General features: G+C 40.5%; 1 protein-coding gene across 1 annotated transcript; it reads left to right on the top strand.

The window, feature by feature from the left end:
- Window positions 1–915: 915 nt before the first annotated feature.
- On the top strand, window positions 916–15,720 carry LOC123505762 (nicotinamide phosphoribosyltransferase-like). The gene is made up of 12 exons (XM_045257422.1): window positions 916–1,053; window positions 3,192–3,262; window positions 4,128–4,290; window positions 4,719–4,847; window positions 8,831–8,950; window positions 9,468–9,548; window positions 10,090–10,252; window positions 10,812–10,969; window positions 11,119–11,233; window positions 11,818–11,900; window positions 12,169–12,354; window positions 15,208–15,720. Exons 1-12 carry the CDS (start codon window positions 1,003–1,005, stop codon window positions 15,334–15,336), a joined length of 1,449 nt encoding a protein of 482 aa, XP_045113357.1. The 5' UTR covers window positions 916–1,002; the 3' UTR covers window positions 15,337–15,720.
- Window positions 15,721–22,208: the final 6,488 nt, after the last annotated feature.

The following is a 22,208-nucleotide window of genomic DNA, read 5'->3' as shown; positions in this document are numbered from 1 at the left end:
TTCTTTATTAGTCAAAGTTGCGTGCTTGTATAAGGGAGGAACTCAATGCATACATGCGTGGGTCTCTCTCTCATTCAGCTGACTCAGGAATGTTGTGTTCTAAAACCAATTTGTTCTGTAAGAGATTGTTTTATTCAAGATAGTTAATGAGTCGAAAGGAAATTATCTTCTTATTTTATTGAAGGCAGGAAATATAGAAATGGGGCGATAATGGTTTGCGTCACCTCGATCTATCCCCGGATTTTAACATATTAATTACTTTAACATGTTTTTGTTTGGAAAAAGTGCCAGTCTTTTAAAAGAGTTAAAAAGGGGGAATGTTTTACGTATACCAGTAAAGTTACAGTATAGTTTTCGATGTATACACTGATTTGATCTATTTCCTATTTACTTTGGTTTTCTTTCCCCTTTATTGTGTGTGCGTGTGTGTTTCACTGTTTGATCTGCTGCAGTCTCTGACGAGACAGCCAGACATTACCCTACGGAACGAGCTCAGAGCTCATTATTTCCGATCTTCGGATAGGCCTGAGACCAGGCACACACCACACGCCGGGACAACAAGGTCACAACTCCTCGACTTACATCCCGTACCTACTCACTGCTAGGTGAACAGGGGCTACACGTGAAAGGAGACACACCCAAATATCTCCACCAGACCGGGGAATCGAGCCTCGGTCCTCTGGCTTGTGAAGCCAACGCTCTAACAACTGAGCTACCGGGCGTGTGTGTGTGTGTGTGTGTGTGTTACCTCATACAAAAATATGAAACTGATGTTAGCAACAATGCACAGAAAGAAATCAGAAGCTATATAAAAACAAAGACAAAAAAAAAATAATAAATAAGATTAGATTTCACTCCATGCTATGCCCAGTCCATGAGATAGTGGATTTCGGCAACCGTGAGCGAGGCAAGGGAGGGACAAGGTCGTGTGGGTCGGCAGGGCGGGTGGTGTTGCGGTGATTAGGCAGCAGTCAGTCCCAGTCACTATAGGAAGCAAGTACCATGGACGCAGCACCCGTGAATAATGTGATCCTATTGGCTGACAGCTATAAGGTAAAGTAGATATGTCACCTCGTGTGTCGTGCATTAGAGAGGCGGAGCTAGGACAGAATGAGTTTAAGTTTGGAAGATATAGTGGTGATGTATTCCATGTCTTTTGTTGCGCATTAAAGACACGGAGAGAGATCAGAATGAAAGATAGAGTGAACGAGTGGCAGTGATCGGAAGTTTGATAGATATAGTAATTATCTATTCCGTGTGTTTTGTTGCGCATTAGAGACATGGAGAGAGAGAGAGAAAGGATCAGAAAGAATGAATGAAAGATAGTGAAAGTTTGATCGAAAAGTATATATGATAATTTATTGTTAGTTTTTTTTTTTTTTTTTTTCACTAAAGAGGCAGACGAGGCCAGGATGAATGAGTGACAGTAAACGTTTGAAGGAAAAAAAATATGTAATACAGTAATGCACAATTCCGTTGCTTCTTTGTCGTGTAATAGATAATACAGACATGAAGAGATAAAGAGATCAGAATGAATGAATGGGAGTGACAGTGACAGTAAAAGTATGGATGAAAGATATGCGATAATACATTCCGTTGCTTCTTTGTCATTTGGAAGATAAAACAGAGTGAATGAATGGATGGCAGTGATAGACAGATGGAATGGATAATACACTGTAAACTCCGCAATTTTATTAAGTTTAAGAGAAATATACAGATAGGAACACAAACTAAACCAATTCAAGATAGTGACACATAACAAAATTGACAGATCGAGACTTAAACTGACGGACGAACTTCAGAGAGAGAGAGAGAGAGAGAGAGAGATCCATTTATAGGTGTTAGTCGTTGGAGTTCCCATAGCAACGAGACGCGCTGTGGTGGGAAGGTGCTCACATGACAGGCACACATTATAATGTGTCTTATGAGTAAGGACCATCTAGGCATCGGTACAGTACTTTACCAGAGACTAGTGGCATCTGGCGCTCTCAAGGTCACTGACTCGCAGCTATCAATGAGGCTACTGTCTGCATCTGTGAAAACTGTGAATGTGGATATATGTTCGTTATGTACGTATGTGTACTTAGCTGTGTATTTGTAAGCCTACTTTCAAGCATGCACCATTGACTACTATTTGCTACTGTAAATGAGGTTGTATGTATATATGTATGTATGTATGTTACGTATGTATGTGTGTATCAAGCTTTTGTACTGGCAAGACTTCTCTCGAGGATAAATCATTGACTATTCATGAGCATATTTGGTTTTGAATTGTATCGTTCCTGCAGACATCAATAAGGTTGCTTAATGATGTCTATGATTCATGTTAATTCACTATCTGTCATCTGTCCTATCAGTCATAATGAAACAGATAAACGCGACGAACAGTTTATTCGTTTATTCATTTATCTATTCAATTGGTTTCTTTTTATACCATGTGGGCTTTTTCACGGGAATTTCTGGGCTAAAGGGGGTACTTTTTTGGGGTACCTCCTATCTCAAAGCCCATCCGCTAGGAAACCCTTGCCCTGAGTGAGGAAGCCCAACCGGTTAGCTATTTTGATTAGCTAGTGAAGGAGGAGCAAAGAGAGTTTCAAAAGCTAATAGTCATGACAAAATAACTCTATACGTCTCGCCGTAAGATTCAGCATGCAACCGTTCTTAGGGATAGCAGAGGGAAACACGTAGACTACCTGCAGGTCTAGGACAGAATAACTAATGTGTAAGGAAACTTATTAACCCTCTATGGCTTTCTTGGTGGCGTGCTTGTGGCCGGTGTTGGTGCCTCAGTGAATGTGTTGGAATAAAGGACAGGTTAAACAATAGCATCAGAACGCCACGAGAATTTATTTCAGCTTACGTAATTGAAACTTATTCTGCTCCTCACTTTCTTGGAAGCGGCACTTAGCGGGTTTAGTCGTTTTCTTTCCCCTCTCCTCCTTTGCCTCCTCTTCCTCCTCCATCTCCTTGCAATGTTCATATTAACCATCTCTCTCTCTCTCTCTCTCTCTCTCTCTCTCTCTCTCTCTCTCTCTCTCTCTCTCTCTCTCTCTCTCTCTCTCTCTCTCTCTCTCTCTCTCTCTCTCTCTCTCTCTCTCTCTCTCTCTCTCTCTCTCTCTCTCTCTCTCTCTCTCTCTCTCTCTCTCTCTCTCTCTCTCTCTCTCTCTCTCTCTCTCTCTCTCTCTCTGCAGGTGGGGCACTACCAGATGTACCCGCCTGGGACGACACACACCTACTCCTATTTCGAGTCACGCGGCGGCAAGTAAGTGGAGTGTATCCAGTATTCAGAAACGCCTTGTTCTCTTACCGCGACTATTTTCCAAGGCCAGAGATGATAAGCCAGAGTTTCTCAAGAGTGTTTCTCCTGTTAATAATGCTTTGTTAATTTGATATATTAGTTCTTTTTTTCGTTATTCACATGCAAAACAAATACTTTAAAGTTTATATAAGTTCTCGTTCTTCATGTTAGTTGTAATAATAAATAGCTTATATAATCTTCAAGAGGTTGCTTTTCTTATCTTTTTGCTCCTTATGGACTTGTCAAGGTCTTATTTGTCTATTGCTACTATTTCATTATATTTATTTATTCTTTTTTTTTTGTTTCTTCACCTCTTTCAAGCTTAAAAGGTGCTCTCATGCAGGTAATTCTTTTTATCTCGAGTGTTTAATGGTGCAGGGAGGATGAATCTCCTCTCTCTTCCTTTTTATCGTTGTGACCTTTATCTGTCCTCCTTGATCAGGACGAAGGCTTCTCTCTAGTGCTATTTTTTTTTCTTTACTCATTATTGTAGTATTGACAAACGCTTTCAATTTTATCAAGGCTCTGTTCAAAGGCCACGTGCGATATTGAATTTATTTGATTACACACACACACACACACACACACACACACACACACACACACACACACACACACTTATTTTTTCATTTACTTCTTCATTTGCCTTGTACAATATGCTTAATTCTCCACATGCAGGATCAACGACAAAACAATTTTTTTTCTAAAGAAAGTGAGATGCAGTACGATGACACTCACATCCAAACCTTCCATATTATAACTTCAGTAGTCTCTTACCAGGCAAACCAAACCACAAGCATATGTTCTTCATGTCGAATGCCACATACAGGTTCCCCTATGTGTGCTTCTTCGGGCTGCAGTACATCCTCAAGCGGTGGCTAACAGGGCCTGTGGTGACGAGAGAGGCCGTGGAGGAGGCGAAGGAACTGTACAAGCATGCCCTTCGCACTGACACTATCTTCAACGAGGCGGGATGGAACCATATCATTGAGGTGAGCGTGGGTGGTGCCATGCAGGCTAGAACGGAGAACCAAGAGGAATAAATAACAGTTTCCCTTTACCTCATTAACCTTTAAACTGCTGATGACTAAGACATTTGTAGCTTCATTTGAGTAACACTTGATGGTTTACTTAGTAATTACAGAACTACAGGCGTTAGGAGGTTTGAATTGATGATTCTGATCTATTTCTGTCAGTGGATACCTTTCGAAAGGATGCTCTAAACTGATTCTTGACCATTTGTTGGAAAAGCCGTAGTTGTGAAAAGACTACTACTACTACTACTACTACTACTACTTCTACTATACCACCACTGTTACAACAACAACAACAGCAGCAATAGCAATTACTACTACTACTACTACTATTACTACTACCACAATGACAATTAACAATAATACCACCACCCGTTTCGTCTCAGCACCACGGGGGTCATCTGCCTCTGCGCATCAAGGCTGTGCCGGAGGGAACTGTGCTGCCCACCAAGAACGTGCTCTTCACCGTCGAGAACACTGACCCCGCCGTGCCGTGGCTCACCAGCTACATCGAGGTGAATCTTGCTAATTTCAATCCCCCTCAGTACCTTTTTCAGAGTATGGCATGGAAGGGAAGGATAATCGAATGCACGGGAGTCTTGAAAGTTAGTGAATTACAGAAACGTTCAGTACTCATCCAAAGCTGAAGGAATACAGCAATAAAAGCTTCAAGGAATAGTGTGGGAAGAGGTCTTTGTGGCTGTAATACGACCAGGTGAGTGGAGGGCACTTTCTGCCAAGGAGAGGAATTAAGAAGGTGTTTCAACGATGATAATAATACAACTCATGTCCTAAATATTCGTAAACTAAACATTGCTTTTATCTTGATGTCTCTAAAGCATCCACAATATATAACAGTAAGGGAAAATATATCAACCCTAACACAATTATATTTAAAATTAAGCTGGATTTTGTTGTGTGTGTGTGTGTGTGTGTGTGTGTGTGTGTGTGTGTGTGTGTTATCCTATTACCCCCAAAATATCAGACGCACTCCATAGCATCATAAGGGAGGTACACAAAGCAAAAGAAGGACGGAATGTGGTAGAATGCGGCCAAAAAACAGGTGTGGATACAAAACCCAACTGCGCAGTGGTGGGCGTTGTTCAGTGGCACATCCGGGCGGCGTGAGACGGGGGGAAAGTGGCGGGATGGAGGCAGAGAGAGAGGGAACGATAGGGACTTATTTGGACAGAAATGGCAAACTGAAAGAGAAAAAAAAAAGTGATGGGAGAACGAAACGAAAATAAACAGAGCGATAAGAGGGATAGATAGCGAGAAGGAAGGATAGAGAATTCATAAAGAAGATACAAGGGTGATACGTGGATGAAGAGAGGGAGAAGAATAGCCATTGAAGTGCATTGAAGTGCAGTGATGAGAGATTCGGGAAAATAAAGGAAGGTAATAGATTGATAAGGATACATGGAGATAAGAAGAGAAGAGTGAAGAATAAGGGAGATAGGAGATTGATAGAGAAACAAGTGATAAGAGAGGTGCATAGGAGGTGATGTGTAGCGAGGATAGATAGTGATGAGACGAGTGCATTTAGAGCTTAGAAAAGAGGGAGGTGGGTTACGAAAAGAGAGAAAAAAAAGTAGAAAATAAAGAGAATGATGGAAAGAGACCTCATGGAAGAAGAAATGATCCATGTAAAATATAAGAAAATGGTGATAGGAATGTATCTAGAGTTCACGAAAGAAGTTATTGTAAAGAAAACGCAAACAGTGAATAAAGAGAGAGAGAGAGAGAGAGAGAGAGAGAGAGAGAGAGAGAGAGAGAGAGAGAGAGAGAGAGAGAGAGAGAATTGGGCGTGTAAAAAGATAGCTGAAAAATGTAGAGTCCAAAAATGGGAATTATATAGAGTAGGCAGATAGCGATGATAGGAATGCATTTAGAGTTCAGGAAGGGGAGGGAATATTGCACAGAAAGAGAGGTAATGAAGAGATAGAGGATGGAAGTGTTGAGTAAAGAAAGAGGTGAATGATGTAAACAGTGTAAGGAAGAACATGATGTAGAATAGAGGAAGAACAGAGTGACGAAAATAGCAAATATAATAGAGAGTTGAGGCAGCAGTGAGGTGTAAGTAGAGCGAGGGATGGGCGGTAGCAACAAAGGGTAGAGGAGTTTTTATCCCTGCAAACTCACGAGCAAGTCACGCACTTCCGCTCACCTCCCTCGCCTCCCTCGCCATGGTGTCCGCCTCGAGGGTCTGTCGGGGTGAGCATCGTCATCGTGGCGCATCACTACACTCGTATACCCGTGTTTTGAAATGCCTTACTCTCTCACCAAGGCTGTTTTCGAAGGGCATAGAGGTATAATTAATCAGGTTCTCAAAGGTATTTCTTCTGTTAGTAAGGAAGAAATTTTGTTGATTTGTCACGAGAATCACAAAAACGTCTTTAAAAACCCATATGATTTCAATAGAGTGGTGGAGATGCAGCGCAGAAGTATTTCAGAATATGGTCTTACCGTATATATGTTACCAACCGACCTCCATTTTGCCCTTTTCATTCGGCAGAGAACAAAGGATAATGCGAGGAAGAACTGAAGAAGACTTATATTGGCGGGTTGAAATTAAATCGCTTTATGAATTCATCGTAAAGAATTAAATCATAAGCATTCTGGTCACACGTCCAAGGCAACATCACTTCACACCAAGGACAGCAGTGATGATGGCGGCAGCGTCGGTGGCGGTGGTGGTAGTGCATGATCATGATGGTTAGCAGCGTCTAGTCATGCCTCAAGGACGTCCCTTAACGCTACAGTCTATTCCAGAAGCGTATTACAACCTCACACGATCTTAGCCATGATAACAGACAGCTCAGCGTGAGACACAGTAAGACAGAATAACAAAAGAAATATGACACGTTGATTTATATGACGAAGAACGCTTGATCTGTCTGGCTACCTTCCTGTCAGACTTTCTTCAACAATGACGAGAATTTTACGGACAAAACTAGAGCTATTGAGCCTGAAGTAAGTAATGGCTTATGAAGTTATCTGATAAAAACTGTATATATTTTTAAAAGCTACTGGCGTTTTCCTGCTTCTTCAAAATCATTACACGTGACGTTACTTCAGAAAAGTTCATTACTAAAAAAATAAGAAAAAAAAAAAAACCTGCTTTAGTTCGTTTATAGCAACTTTGAAATACATTGAACGTGTCTCTCCTCCCTTACTCATTATGCATTCGCCGTGGTTTCATTAGATGCACTCATTCGTTTCTTCTCACTGCATCGGACCTGTGCATGAATACTATAAGAGACCTTGCTCTAAATGTTGTATAGCGATATTGAAATCCACTCAGTGCGTCCTTTTACCCATGACTCATTATGCATTCGCTGTGGATCGATCACGTGCACTTTCCTAATTCACCGCTATTAATATTCACTCCTGTACAAGAAGTTCATGTATCATTTAAAGATGAGAAGCGTCTAGTATGTCGGGTCAACACCACCACCATCACCACCATCACCTTCTCCTCCTCCTCTTCCTCATGGCTAATAACATAAGAACAAGAGGCAGAGCGAGGGGGTGCGTATGACATCAGCATGTTAACAATTGCCAGCGGGTGTTCGGCAGAGATGAATGGAGTGAGCTGGCTGATGCTGCTTTGCTGAGGAGACTACCAACGGATAATGCTGTGAGAAACTTGTTATTTCATCCAAGAAAGTCTCAGGTTTACGGTAACAAAGAGGATATAGAGACAAGGAAAAGCTGGAGGATAAGTGTCTTGAAACCTCCCTCTTTAAAAAGTTTCAGTCATAGGAAGGAGAAATACACAAGCAGGCTGAAAGTTATAAAGTTTGCTCGTACTTGTTCTCGGGGTTTCAAGCAGAATCGAGCATAAAATAAATTAACAATTCAATAGATAAATAAATGATAAGAAAAAAAATAATAAACTTTAGTATTAAAATAAATTGAATAGAAAGGCAAAGCAGAGAAACGATTACGTGCACCTCATAAGAACATAAGTGGCAGAGGTCACTTGCAAGTAGAAAAACAGTCAGCCTGTCCTGTCTGTGGTGATGATGACGATGATGATGAGGGGGGAGGAGAAGGAGGAAGAGGAAAAGAAGGAAGAGGAGGAGGATGGTTCTAATGTCGATGGAGATGATGACGATGATGATGAGGGGGAGGAGAAGGAGGAAGAGGAAAAGAAGGAGGAGGAGGAGGATGGTTCTTATGTCGATGGTGATGATGATGATGATGGTGCCAGTAGTATTGATGATAATGATATGTGATAAACAAAAATGGAAACCAGTTAGCTTACACATAATATTTTTTTTTTCTGTAATATTAATTTACTTTACTTTTATTTTGTTTCTCTCTCCATCGTTCGTTTTTATTTTTTCTTATTTTGACCTTTCTCACTTTCAAAGTAAAACAAACTGTATGTAAGGACGTTATATATATATATGCATTCATTTTTGCTATAATAGTGCTAATCATGACCCTAACCTCTCTCTCTCTCTCTCTCTCTCTCTCTCTCTCTCTCCAGACATTGTTGGTGCAAGCGTGGTACCCGATGACCGTGGCCACCATCTCCAGGATCAACAAGCAGATCCTCCACCACTACCACGAGCTCACCCACGAGAACACTGATAAGGTGGAGTTTTCGGTAAGTAAGTATTCGGCGCCACTACCTCTCATCGCAGCAGCATACACGTTCACGGGTTTCCAATTGAAGCTATCGTGTCTTTTAGTGTCTTTCGGCTTTTCTTTGTGGAAGTGGTGGTTGTGACGGTGGTGGTGTGCTGGTGGTGAATTAGGTGGTTTTAAGGTGAAGGTTAAGGTTTATATGTGTTTGGTTTTATTTTTTCACCTTTTTTTTATTTTTCTTCGTGGGATGGAATGTAGAGTTCTTATTAGGTTCGTGTTTGCTTGTTTTGCTCTCTCTCTCTCTCTCTCTCTCTCTCTCTCTCTCTCTCTCTCTCTCTCTCTCTCTCTCTCTCTCTCTCTCTCTCTCTCTCTCTCTCTCTCTCTCTCTCTCTCTCTCTCTCTCTTGAAAAGTAAGTAATAAATTTAAGCATATTTCGCATTTTTTTTTTAAATATTGGATGCATATCTTCGCATTTCAGTACCTGTGCAAAGTTTTAATTAGTAAGTCACGCTCATTTCCTTCCCTTGGCCCGCAGTTGCACGACTGTGGCTACCGCGGGGTGTCCTCCGTGGAGACAGCAGCCATTGGGGGAGCAAGTCACATGATCAACTTTCAGGTCAGGCTTCTGTCACTCTGTTAGTCTTCTTTCCCATATTCTGAAACATTTTGTTCTCTCATCACAGCTATTTTCAAAGTCCGCAGAAATTGATAGTTGAGTTTTTCAAGAGTGTTTTCCGTGTCAATCAGTCACTATATCTTAGAAATCCGTGTCACTTCAACTAGAGCTTTTGAAAATAGTTGGGGTAAAGATTTGATAAAGTTAGCAAAGGAAAATATAGACTTAATAAATGTAAATTAGTGGAAATTATACTTAAATTGTCTCTATAGAAGAAAACAATTGTTATGTCCATCTAGTAGGTGGTGAGATTTAACATAACAGAAGTGATGTAATGAAATATGGTCAACATACAGTTTAATCGAATCATATTAACATGAATTAAGGTACTTGTGATTCATTTCACCTTATGTCATTTGCTGAATTACTTCTTGTGTGTGTGTGTGTGTGTGTGTGTGTGTGTGTGTGTGTGTGTGTGTGTGTGTGTCATATCGTACAATACACGTCACGCTACAAACATACGCTCCTTTCTGTGGTTCAGTCATCGGACACCGTGGCGGGGACGTGCCTGCTGAGGAAGTACTACCACGTGGACACTGTGGGGGGGTACTCAGGGCCCTTCGCGGAGCACTCCACCATCACCACCTGGGGCAAGGAGACGGAGGCTGATGGACACAGTCATATCCTCGACGTCTTTAAAGGAAGTAAGTTAAACAGTTATGCGTAAATTGTTTGTCTTTGTCACTTGGGACTGTGTGTAATATCGCTGACTTTCTCTGTCTATTTTTCTCTCTCTCTCTCTCTCTCTCTCTCTCTCTCTCTCTCTCTCTCTCTCTCTCTCTCTCTCTCTCTCTCTTTCGGAAATTAACAATTTTTGCAGTAATTCCTGTAGTTAATCTTTAACACGATGATGAAGACGTCGATGACAACAGCAACAACAACAACAACAACAACAACAACAACAACAACAACAAACAAACAAACAAACAAACAAACAACCACAACGAAGAAGAGAAAGAAAAAGGAGGAGGAGGAGGAGGAGGAGGAGGAGGAGGAGGAGGAGGAGGAGGAGGAGGAGGAGGAGGAGGAGGAAGACGAGAACAATAAAAAAGAAGGAAAAGAAAAATAACAAAAGCGCACTATTTCACACAAACAACACAATAAAGCAAACCAAACCCAAACACAAGCATAACATATATCAAAACTCTCAGTTCTTCTTACAATATCATCTCTGCTCATTCCCCATCCCTGCCCGTGTTGCAGCCATGGTGGGGTGCGTGGCGGACTCGTACAACGTGTGGGAGTGCTGTGACAAGATCTTCGGACAGAAACTGAAGGACAAAGTTTTGGAGCATGCCAAGAGTGGCGGGATTCTATCCATCAGACCCGACAGCGGCGAGCCTTCTGTGGTGGTGCTGCGGGTGGGAGAGAGAGAGAGAGAGAGAGAGAGAGAGAGAGAGAGAGAGTGTGTGTGTGTGTGTGTTTGTGTGTATGTGTGTATGTGTGAGTGTGTGTGCGTGTGTGTGCGTCATTAAAACATTACCACAAACTCACTTCACCGGTGTTTCAGTTGCTGGAGATCTTGAGCAAACACTTCGGCGTGGAGGTGAACAGCAAGGGCTACAAGACGCTGCCGCCCTACCTGATGGTGGTGCAGGGTGACGGCATGAACTACAAGACCATGGGTGAGTGTGAGGGGACGATGAGACGTGTGATGCAGAGGACCGAATTCATAGAGGAGTAAAACGAAGTACTGTATAAAAATCGTGTTATGAGGACCAAAAAAAAGTTGCGAATTTGAGAGTAAGAGCTTCTTGTTTCTCGACGTTTTTTTTTTTTTTCTTTTTATCTGCCAGACACTATACAACAATCATAATATGGCGACTTTTGATTTATTTTATTGATCTATTTAATTAATTTATCTATTCATTGTACATTTTTATTTATTTTTGCTAATGGAGAGACAAACATTTAGACGCACCTCTACAGAATGCTATATATTTGGTTGGATAGCGACATCCAGACGTCTGGCAGAGCTACGTGGTTGTTTTGTGACTTCTTTTGCTTCCAAGTGGCTCGCAGCACTGAGGAGTAACCCTGCCTCTTTTTGTTTATCAAGTCATTACATAGTTAACCTTGAGACATTCTATATATGTCTGGTGTCCTTCACGTCTGGATGCGAGGAGAGCTTGGGAAGGGTTGCCTGAGATATTGAGAATGAGTATGTAATGTGCGCTTGTATGTAATTATGTGTGATACTTGTGTGCAGGCGAGGTGCTGGCGGTGATGGAAGAAAACGGATGGTCAGCTGGATGTGTGGGCTTCGGGGCGGGAGCGTCACTACTGCAGCGGGTGAGTGTGTGTGTGTGTGTGTGTGTGTGTGTGTGTGTGTGTGTGTGTGTGTGTGTGTGTGTGTGTGTGTGTGTGTGTGTATGTGTGTGTTAGCTTGTAAAATGCTAGCATTTCATACACTGCGTATTTCTTTTACTATATCTAAAAGAACACATCCGGTAATACATCATGTAACAAGTGTGTGTGTGTGTGTGTGTGTGTGTGTGTGTGTGTGTGTGTGTGTGTGTGTGTGTGTGTGTGTGTGTGTGTGTGTGTGTCGCCCCTACAGATGGACCGTGACACCCTGAAGTGTGCCTACAAGTGCAGCATGGCGTCGATCGGGGACAAGGAGGTGGAGGTGTTCAAGGCGCCTGTCACGGACCCCGGCAAGACGAGCAAGAAGGGCCGCCTCAGCCTGCACAAGGAGGACGGGAAGTATGTCACCTTGCAGCACGGAAAGGGAGATCCGGACACTGTGAGTACTGGTAGATAGGAGAAAATAACAACCCAAAGACAACAGCAAGGGGGATAAAAGGCAATAGTAAGGGAGGTACGACTTCTCACTGCATCATCCATGAACACCAATATGAAGCTATTGAAATTTATCTATCTATTTGTTTATATCTATATGTCTGTTTATCTATTTAGCTTTCTATTGATTCTTTATGATAATTGCTTTGATAATGTTAAACAAAAAAAGAGCATCTTAAATTTTTTTTTATTTTCATTTTCTGTGTTTCGCTTAAGTTAAAAGCATGTATGTATTTACCGGCGAGATACGTGTTCTCAAAACACAAAGGTTAAAAGTCACGATACACATTGGTAGAAACATCAAAGCACACACGATTTTGCATGATGCCGCTTTGTAGAAAACTCTTCGATGTGGATTACATATACGTATATATATATATATATATATATATATATATATATATATATATATATATATATATATATATATATATATATATACATATATATATTCTCAATCTTTCACTGATTTTAATCTTTGCTTAAGTCTATGTTAAATGTTTGAAAAGTCTACGGGGCTATTTGTTGTTTTTGGTTAGTTAGAATACGGAGGAATTTAGTTGCTAGCTTTCAATGTGCTATCCCAAAGTATTCATCGTAGATAAATAAACATACAAAAATACCACAACTGAATAGGTGCAAGCGAAATATTCAGGTATTTTATTAAGTCTACGGAATATTTTCTGCACTTTGTAAGAGGAAGACCTTGGAATATATTTGCCACATATCACTGCGTCAAATGATAGTATTTCTCATAGCTGGATAAATATATGAATAATATGAATATGTGTTTGCAACAATTGATTAAGTATATTGAGATAGTCAAGCATATTAAATCAATGAAAATTCTTGTTGTATTTAATAAGAGTTTGGCCTCGAAATATTGTCGCCATTAATTCTAGGACAGATCAAATTTTCATCTTTGACTTAATAGAGAGAGAAACGCTAAGACACTATTAAATCTATGAAAAATCCTGCTACATCTCAAGTTTACGGAGCACATCAGCAACAGGAAATTGATTGTAGGTAAACTGTTTTCGTGTGTGGCATGTAAATAACTCTACGGAGAAAGTTTGTCACGTTTCATTAAGTCTACATGAAACATTAGCTGCTTTATCACTAACTCCGTGGAAGATATCTGCCACATTTTGCTAATTCTACGGAAAATGTTTGCCACACTTAACTAACACTTCACAGAACCACACATCCTACGCATATACCAGCCCTCTGAATGCCTTCTTACGTATGAGAAATCCCACACAAGTAGGATCAGGAAATAGAAAGAATAACAATAGATAGACAAAAACACTGAAAAATGAAGTGAATAAATATTAACGTCAGTGACAGGAAAAATATTAGATAAAAGACCAAATAGTCGTCAGTTGGTAGTCAGACAGGAGAGTGGGAGAGACGTAGATAAGGTCAACACTACTTACTGTGCATCTCCGCGCGTGTGCTGCTCTTCTTTTCTCGTTGCCATGGTTACCGCTGGAAAGCATCAAACACGCCTCCGGAAACTGTTTCTCTTATTCAACTAAAAAAAAAAAAAAGGATGGGAATAGTCAGTTTTTTTCGCGCTTATAAAGAATGAGATGGAAATTTATTTTTTCTTGTTGTTATTGTTCCTGCTGTTTCTATTATTGTTGTTGTGATAGTAGTAGTAGTAGTAGTAGTAGTAGTAGTAGTAGTAGTAGTAGTAGTAGTAGGGGAAGGTGGGGTAAGACGGACCACTTAACAAAGTATTGAGTCTAGAAACCACATTTATATAATTTTGGTGGGTTTGTGGGTTTGAGGCGGTGCTTTGGGATGTTACCTTCGATGTCCACACCCGGGTCACGGTTTATGAAGGAAAACAATGAAGCACGAGAATTTACAAAATAATATTTTTCTTGGGCCCAAAATAAAATGATGGGGTAAGATGGACCCCCAGAGATCCATATTACCCCGCAAACTGAACATGAAGAAACAAATCCTTATTGGCGTATAACACAGATAAAAAAAAAAAAAAAAACTCTTCCTCGTCATCATCATAACCCTTCACATTACTCATGAGCCAGATTTATTGGTACAAATCAAACGAAAAAAAAAAAAACTCTCCCTAATTATCATCTCTCCCTGCACAACTTAATGACATAAATTACACACAAAAGCCTCTTCCTCAGCATCATCACCATCTATCCCTGCACATTGCTCATGAGCTCAGCTTTTGCAGTTAGCACAACAACCCCACCCTTCTCCTCTCTTGGTTCCATCTTACCCTATTAGTAAATATTCAAATGTCGAAACGTTTACCAAAGTATCTATGTTTACTATGCCAATTTATGGCATCTATATATCATGTATACACTCATGGGCATGTATAACATAAGTACTAAATCATTATAACAACTATTTCAATATAAAACAAGCAGTGTCTTACCTTGTGCATATAACATCAATCAGCACTGCATAAAATGACAAATATTTCCTGTGAAGCGCAAGGGAAACTTAGCGTGCCTACTGGTAATGTTGATGTCATTGTTGGGAGACGTGAAGGACATCCAAGAGTAAAATTTTGAAACTCGCCCTTTATGCTTGGATTTAGAAGGGGGGGGGGGTTTCCGTCTCACCCCACGGGTCCGTCTTACCACACCTTCCCTTACTACTACAAGTAGTAGTAGTAGTAGTAGTAGTAGTAGTAATAGTGGTAGTTATTGTTATTGTTGTTTTGTTGTAATTAGCAGCAGTAGTAGCAGTAGCAGGAATATCAGCAGTAGTAGAGGCAGTAACAGTAACACTATGCCCATTCTCCCTGTAGGATCTGCTGGTACCAGTGTTTGAGAACGGGAAGCTGCTACTGGACTACACCTTCCAAGAGATCAGGCAGCGCGCCCAGCTCAGCGAGGAGGACCCAGACATCATGGAGTTCCTCAAGGCATGCGAGTGAGAGAGAGAGAGAGAGAGAGAGAGAGAGAGAGAGAGAGAGAGAGAGAGAGAGAGAGAGAGAGAGAGAGAGAGAGAGAGAGAGAGAGAGAGAGAGAGAGAAATATGTATGTCAAGTTTTCTTTTTCTCTTTCTCTGTCTTTTTTTTCTCGCTTTTTTTTTATCTAACAATTTATGAGTCTTTGTTCCAAGTTGATATAATAATAATAATAATAATAATAATAATAATAATAATAGTATTAATAATAGTTACTGGAATCATTTTTAAGTGGGAAAGAGAAAGTTACATCATTATCTTTTACAGCTAACATAAGGCTGTTAGAATCAGTATCATGGAAAATCCTCTTAAGTGTCTGCACTCATTACTAGAATAAAGATGCACCTTGTTTGTGTGATGTTTTCCTCAGAGGTACCATTCTTCCTTATTTTCACCTCATGATAGATTAATAAAGTAAGCTGCAGAGGATGTCATTAATTTTGTGTTCAAATGTTTAGTAGCAGCAGCAGCAGTAGTAGTAGTACGAGTAGTAGTAATGATAGTAGTAGTAGTAGTAATAACAGTAGCAGTAGTAGTAGTAGTAGTAGTAGTACTAGCAGCAGTATTATGATCATTAGTAGTAGTAGTAGTAGTAGTAGTAGTAGTAGTAGTAGTAGTAGTAGTAGTAGTAGTAGTAGTAGTAGTAGTAGTAGTAGTAGTAGTAGTAGCTAGTAGTAGTAGTAGTAGTAGTAGTAGTAGTAGTAGTAATAGTAATAGTAATAGTAGTAGTAGTAGTAGTAGTAGTAGTAGTAGTAGTAGTAGAAGTAGTAGTAGTAGCTTTGAAGCACCCGAACTAGTTTCAAAAGGCTCTGCTTGAAGTTAGACGGGTTTCTAATGTTGATTTTACAGTTTTAGTAACAAATTAACAATAAATCTTTATTATTAACTGAAAAAAGCTTGAAAACAGGGCTAATCATCTCTTTATCCTTTGAAAATAGCCTTGGTGAGAAAAAAAGACCGTTACAGCCTTACAGAGTCCCCGTGATGCTCAGGAAGGAAACACAATGCCACCTTTCTCCAGTACAAGGCGTCAGTGTGGAGAAGAACATACTTGTATCTGTCTCTAACTCTCCAAACAGGATTGACAATCAAGCTGGGACGAAAAAAATAAATAAATAAACGGGGAGGTGATCAGAAGTTGATTACAAAATAGTTGTAGATGAATGGAAGTGAGTGAATCAGCATATCAAGTTGTTAGTACCAATTCTTTAGGAAGTTTGGAAAGACTATCACATCTGTAGATGGAATGATAGTAGAAATACGTAAATATGTTTTATATAAGTGTATGCCTGATGGCCTCTTGCAGCTTCGATCTCTTGTTTTCTTATGTTTATGAATACCGGCCCTGGAGGCGGCGTCATAGTCCTGCCATATGCGTGCGTGCAGTGACCCCTTGCACGGCGCCCTTAGCAGAAAATGGAATCCCGTATGCGTTGCAGGATAAACTAGCAAAATATTATAAGAACTAGAGAAAAAACATAGAGGTAATATATGTTGCTAATTGAAGCGGAATTACATTATGAACCATACTGTCTCTTATTCAATATTGTACATCTTTCCTTTTACCCAGTCAGATTACTGTAATAATGATGTTTTGCTGTCATTGTTGTTGTTTATGAATACATCTTGTGTTTCTTCAATACACTCAAAGAAAGAATGAATGGAAGAGTGAAAGAATATATAATAACCATAAACGCTCTTATGAGTCAGAGAGAGAGAGAGAGAGAGAGAGAGAGATGCAAGAACGAATGAGTTTTGTGGTCAAATAGCGAATAACACATACACATTATGTTAATCAGCTTTTCATTATACGCGGAGCCTCTCCTCTTCTACTCCAGCACACATTCTCTCTCTCTCTCTCTCTCTCTCTCTCTCTCTCTCTCTCTCTCTCTCTCTCTCTCTCTCTCTCTATCTATCTATCTATCTATCTCTCTCTCTCTCGTCAGTGCAGTTGATATTGGACACTATTAATTAACATTTTTTCCCATATTTTTTTCTCTCCCCAGTGACATCGAAGGTGGGAGTGAACAACGAAGCAATGATCGAGATGTTAGGGATCATTCATAAGTATTAGCATGAGCAATAATTGAGATGGGAAACTGTCGTACTCTAAGCTTTTATTTTGTTAGCTTATAGAGAGAGAGAGAGAGAGAGAGAGAGAGAGAGAGAGAGAGAGAGAGAGTGTGTGTGTGTGTGTGTGTGTGTGTGAATTGAATAATGATTTCATGTAAGACACAAGTTACCTAAAACAAATTAATTATGAAACATTTAAAAAAAATAATACGTTTCTTCGTTTCCCTTACTTCAGATTTATTAATGCTAATTACTAATGAAAACTAAAGTAGATGATATATAAACAAACATCAGAGGTTGAATTCATTTGACGTACAAATAAAAACAAACTCATAAAAAAAACATAAAATAAAGTGACGGAACAAAATAGCTATTCGCATATGACAAATAGATTTATATTTTACGAATGCGCTCTTTGATCTTCGGATTACCGGGAAGAGAACGCGATGAAAATGTTTGTTTATAAAAAGTTTTCTCGTCTCTTACGTTGGAAGAAAACGGTGAAGGTGGACTATTCTATTCTTTAACTGAATAATATCACCGGAGAGACGCTGCTTTGCCCAACTGTCTTACTTCTCTCAGCTGTCAATCTTGTGGAGGGGAGAGGGAGAGGAAGAATGAGTCATCAGTCAGTCAACACTTGAGAGAGAGAGAGAGAGAGAGAGAGCTTTGTGGGCTAAATAATGAATAACACATTATGTTGTTTGATGTAGTAGTAGTTGTTATATCATATCTGCATTATGCGGACAACCCCCCTCTCTCTCTCTCTCTCTCTCTCTCTCTCTCTCTCTCTCTCTGTCAGTCCACTCCCCAACAAAGCCAATTACACAGCTGCTGGGTGCCATTATTCAGAACCGTGCTGCTGTGGCGCTAATGACTCCATCATCCCAACGGTACATAAACATACATAAACATACATAAACCCGCGCTACATACACCAGCGGCCTTGCATTACATCACCATTCACTATCAGAGCTTACTACTACTGCCGTGTGTGTGTGTGTGTGTGTGTTCTATCATTCACTTTAGTTGCAAAGTTTTGTAAATTACAGTGATACGAATAAGTGGTGAATACATATCATAGATTATTCATTATGTTAAGTTACTGTTGCTATAGTATCTCTCTCTCTCTCTCTCTCTCTCTCTCTCTCTCTCTCTCTCTCTCTCTCTCTCTGAATTATCTATTTATATCATCGCCATATCAAATACCAGGGATATTCAATGGATCTGATCAGGAACGAGAAGTGAATAAGTGACAGATTCAAGCTAATAATGGTATTGTGGTCCATCATTATAGATGCATAGCTAAATTACGGTTAATGCATTGGCGTCGTTATTTATTTATTTGCGCATTTATTCATTAATTCATTTTTACTTTTCTAACCATTCGTTCGTATTCCAAATGATAAAATGTTTGATATATTTATAATCACGAACGAGATGCGAATAATTTGCACGCGTTAATCAAGTGATATAGTATTTGATTGCCTTGCATAACTTACAGCTCTTTATTTTTTTTTTTTTTTTTTTTCACTACGTCACCAATTAGCTTAGCAAGAATCAATGAAGTTCAATGAATCACAGCATTGCAAAACGAGGAGTGAATAAATAACGGGTTTTAATTAAATGATGTAGTATTCAGTCGTACTACATAACGTACAACTCTTGCTTCGATCTCATTTCTTGACTTTACTAATTTGCTATTATCATTATTATTATTATTATTATTGTTGTTGTTGTTGTTGTTGTTGTTGTTGTTGTTATTATTATTATCATTATTATCATTATTATCATTATTATTATTATAATACTACTACTACTACTACTACTACTACTACTACTACTACTACTACTACTACTACTACCACTACTACTACTACTACTGCTACTACTACTACTATCATTATTACCATTATTGTTATTATTATTGTTATTATTGTTATTATTACTACTACTACTACTACTATTATTATTATTATTTTAATTTCTTATAATTATTTTCATTGTTATCATCATCATTCGCATTACAATCTATCATACATTCAGTAGATCACAACAACACCAGAAGCATGAGGAGTGAATAAATCGAAAGGAATCTAATGATAAAGTCAATCACCGCATGTCTATATTCTGGCCAGTACGCAACACAATGCATAACAACTTGAATGTTAATGTATGTATGTATGCACGACTGCGCTGGCTCGTGATAGGTGGCCAGAATCAATCCCCACGACATGATTATGCAAGTTAATAAACATAAGCGCCACGCCGTTTTATTTTCCGTATGTAAAGAGAGAGAGAGAGAGAGAGAGAGAGAGAGAGATGTGCGCCTTTTATATTATATCGTGTCTCGTTAAAATAGAACGAAAAAGCTGTACACATCGGTAGTCCTTTTGTTTGTCTTGAAAAGAGTATAGTGAAGGAGGTGGGTGAGTAATGTGTGTGTGTGTGTGTGTGTGTGTGTGTGTGTGTGTGTGTGTTGAACGTGTCTTTCACCTCTCTCTCTCTCTCTCTCTCTCTCTCTCTCTCTCTCTCTCTCTCTCTCTCTCTCATGATTTTTTCCTTTCGTCTTCTTCTTCTTCTTCTTCTTCTTCTTCTAACGGTCTCTCATGACTTTTTTTCATTTACTTCTTATGGCTATTATTACTACTACTACCACCACTACTACTACTACTACTACTACTACTACTACTACTACTACTACTACTACTACTACTACTACTACTACTACTACTACTACTACTACTACTACTACTACTACTACTACTACTACTACTACTACTACTACTACTACTACTTCTATACTATTACTTCTACTACTACTACTACTACTACTACTACTACCTCCTCCACCATTCCTGTTGGTGTTGCTAATGATGATGATGGTGAATATGATAATGAAGTGGATGATGATGAGCAGACAACAATTGATAGCAGTGATAGAGACGTTAGTAGTGACAGCGGCAATTAATTAGACACGAGGCGCGCACACAGACACACACATAAAAATAATAATAATAATAATGTCAAAAGTCATCTAGGTAGCAGGAAATGTCGCAAGTGTTTCATCCTCCAAGCAAACAAGACAAGCATACAAACAAGTAAGTAAACAGACAAATAAAATAGAAACGGAGAAGAATACAAAATGAAGCAAGTAAAGGCAGGTATACACAACACACATACTCATACATGTGCATGATGGCCGGGGCAAATAATAATCTGAGTATGGAATGTGGAAACTAAACACTTCTCGACCGTGCAGCATCCCTTGGTTTGCTCCGTCTCTCCTACTGGTTAAGAATGAGAGATACATATTAGCTCGTATAAGTGCTGGGAGGATAAATGCACCAGTGATTATGTGGAGATATATGTGTTTTTTGCTGGTGCACTTTCTGAGACATGCAGTGATCCATCTTGCCTTAGCATACACACACACACACACACACACACACACAAAACTCGCGCCGCCTTGTTCCTTGCTAGCTACATTTCCAAACACACGTGCGGAGAGAAGGTACGGGAATACAGATCCAGGGAGTTTAGGACTGCATTCCCTGCCCTCCATTTTGTATGCGTAGCCGTGTGAAGCGTAACAAGCGTAGCGCCGTGCATGATACATCCCTCATCACACACTACCATGCATGATAAATGACATAAGCGCGTGCATGACCCACCCTGAGAACCACGAGTCAGGGAGGCCAAGAGAGGTACTCAATCCGCGAGCTACCACGATACGATATGGCCTTTTGTTCTGCTTTTACTCATGTGCCGCGAAAATGAATGGAGATCTCGGGTGGGTTGGTGACCTCCCGGGGAGTAGCGGGGGAGAGCAGGCCACCAGGGAGCCATGGCCATGCATGCTCCGCCGCGGCCCAGCAGGCGGCGCGTGGTGGCCTGGCATCCCCGCTCAGCGCCATCTATTGATAAACATTGTAATCACGCTCCGCTACAGGGTATCACGGAGCATCATGGCCTTATCTCGGTTATTTGCTGCTTTTAACACTTAAGTACGTCCCGGTGAGGAGTGGAGCACGATGCACATCACCTGAAGGAGGTGAGTGCCGGGTGTCAGTGGCAGCAGGCGGCGGCGGGGAGAGTTTTGCTTTGTTCAGGCTGAAGTGACTTTGCGGGGAGTCGGGACAGGTTATTTATCCTTGAAATCCACCTGACTTTTGAAATGACAGTAATTATGGGCGAACCTATCAATTTGTGCCGGGGAGAGCAGTGTGTGATGGGCGGTGAGGGCGTGAGAGGGAGTGAGGGAAGGGAGGAGAGGAGGAGGCAGTGGCAGGGAAGAAGCAGAGTGCCTCCAAGTTATTGATTGTTGGAGGAAGGCGACCGTGTGCCTCCACCGCCACCACAATCCACTATTTGCATCCCTCGCCCCTCCACCTCTCTCCTCCACCCTTCCCTAACGCCGCAGCCTTTCCCCCTCACCCATTCACGTAGGCGGCGAGGGAAATAAGGCAGCCGGGGTGTATACGTTAGATGGGTAGAGGTGGAGGGGAGGCCGTGGTCGGGTGCTCAGCCAGCCCTGATTTGCATATCTGAAACAAGGCACTTTGTCCTCTTAGTGGCCTGCCCCCCGTGCTGCTCCTCACCTGCCCTGCCTGCTCGCCTCTCGCAATTCTGGTACTTAAATTGGTGGAAAAATAGCGGGGGATTGAGATGTGGGGGGAGGGGGGCTGGCCAAAAAAAAAAGAAAAAAAACTTTGGTAAACTTTTGAGTTGGTTCTCGTGTGTGGGTATGTTCTGGCCTAGGTCAG

This window comes from Portunus trituberculatus, chromosome 18 (genome assembly GCF_017591435.1).
Source record: "Portunus trituberculatus isolate SZX2019 chromosome 18, ASM1759143v1, whole genome shotgun sequence".
Lineage (NCBI taxonomy): Eukaryota > Metazoa > Arthropoda > Malacostraca > Decapoda > Portunidae > Portunus > Portunus trituberculatus.
This window is presented reverse-complemented; position numbering and strand designations above follow the sequence as displayed.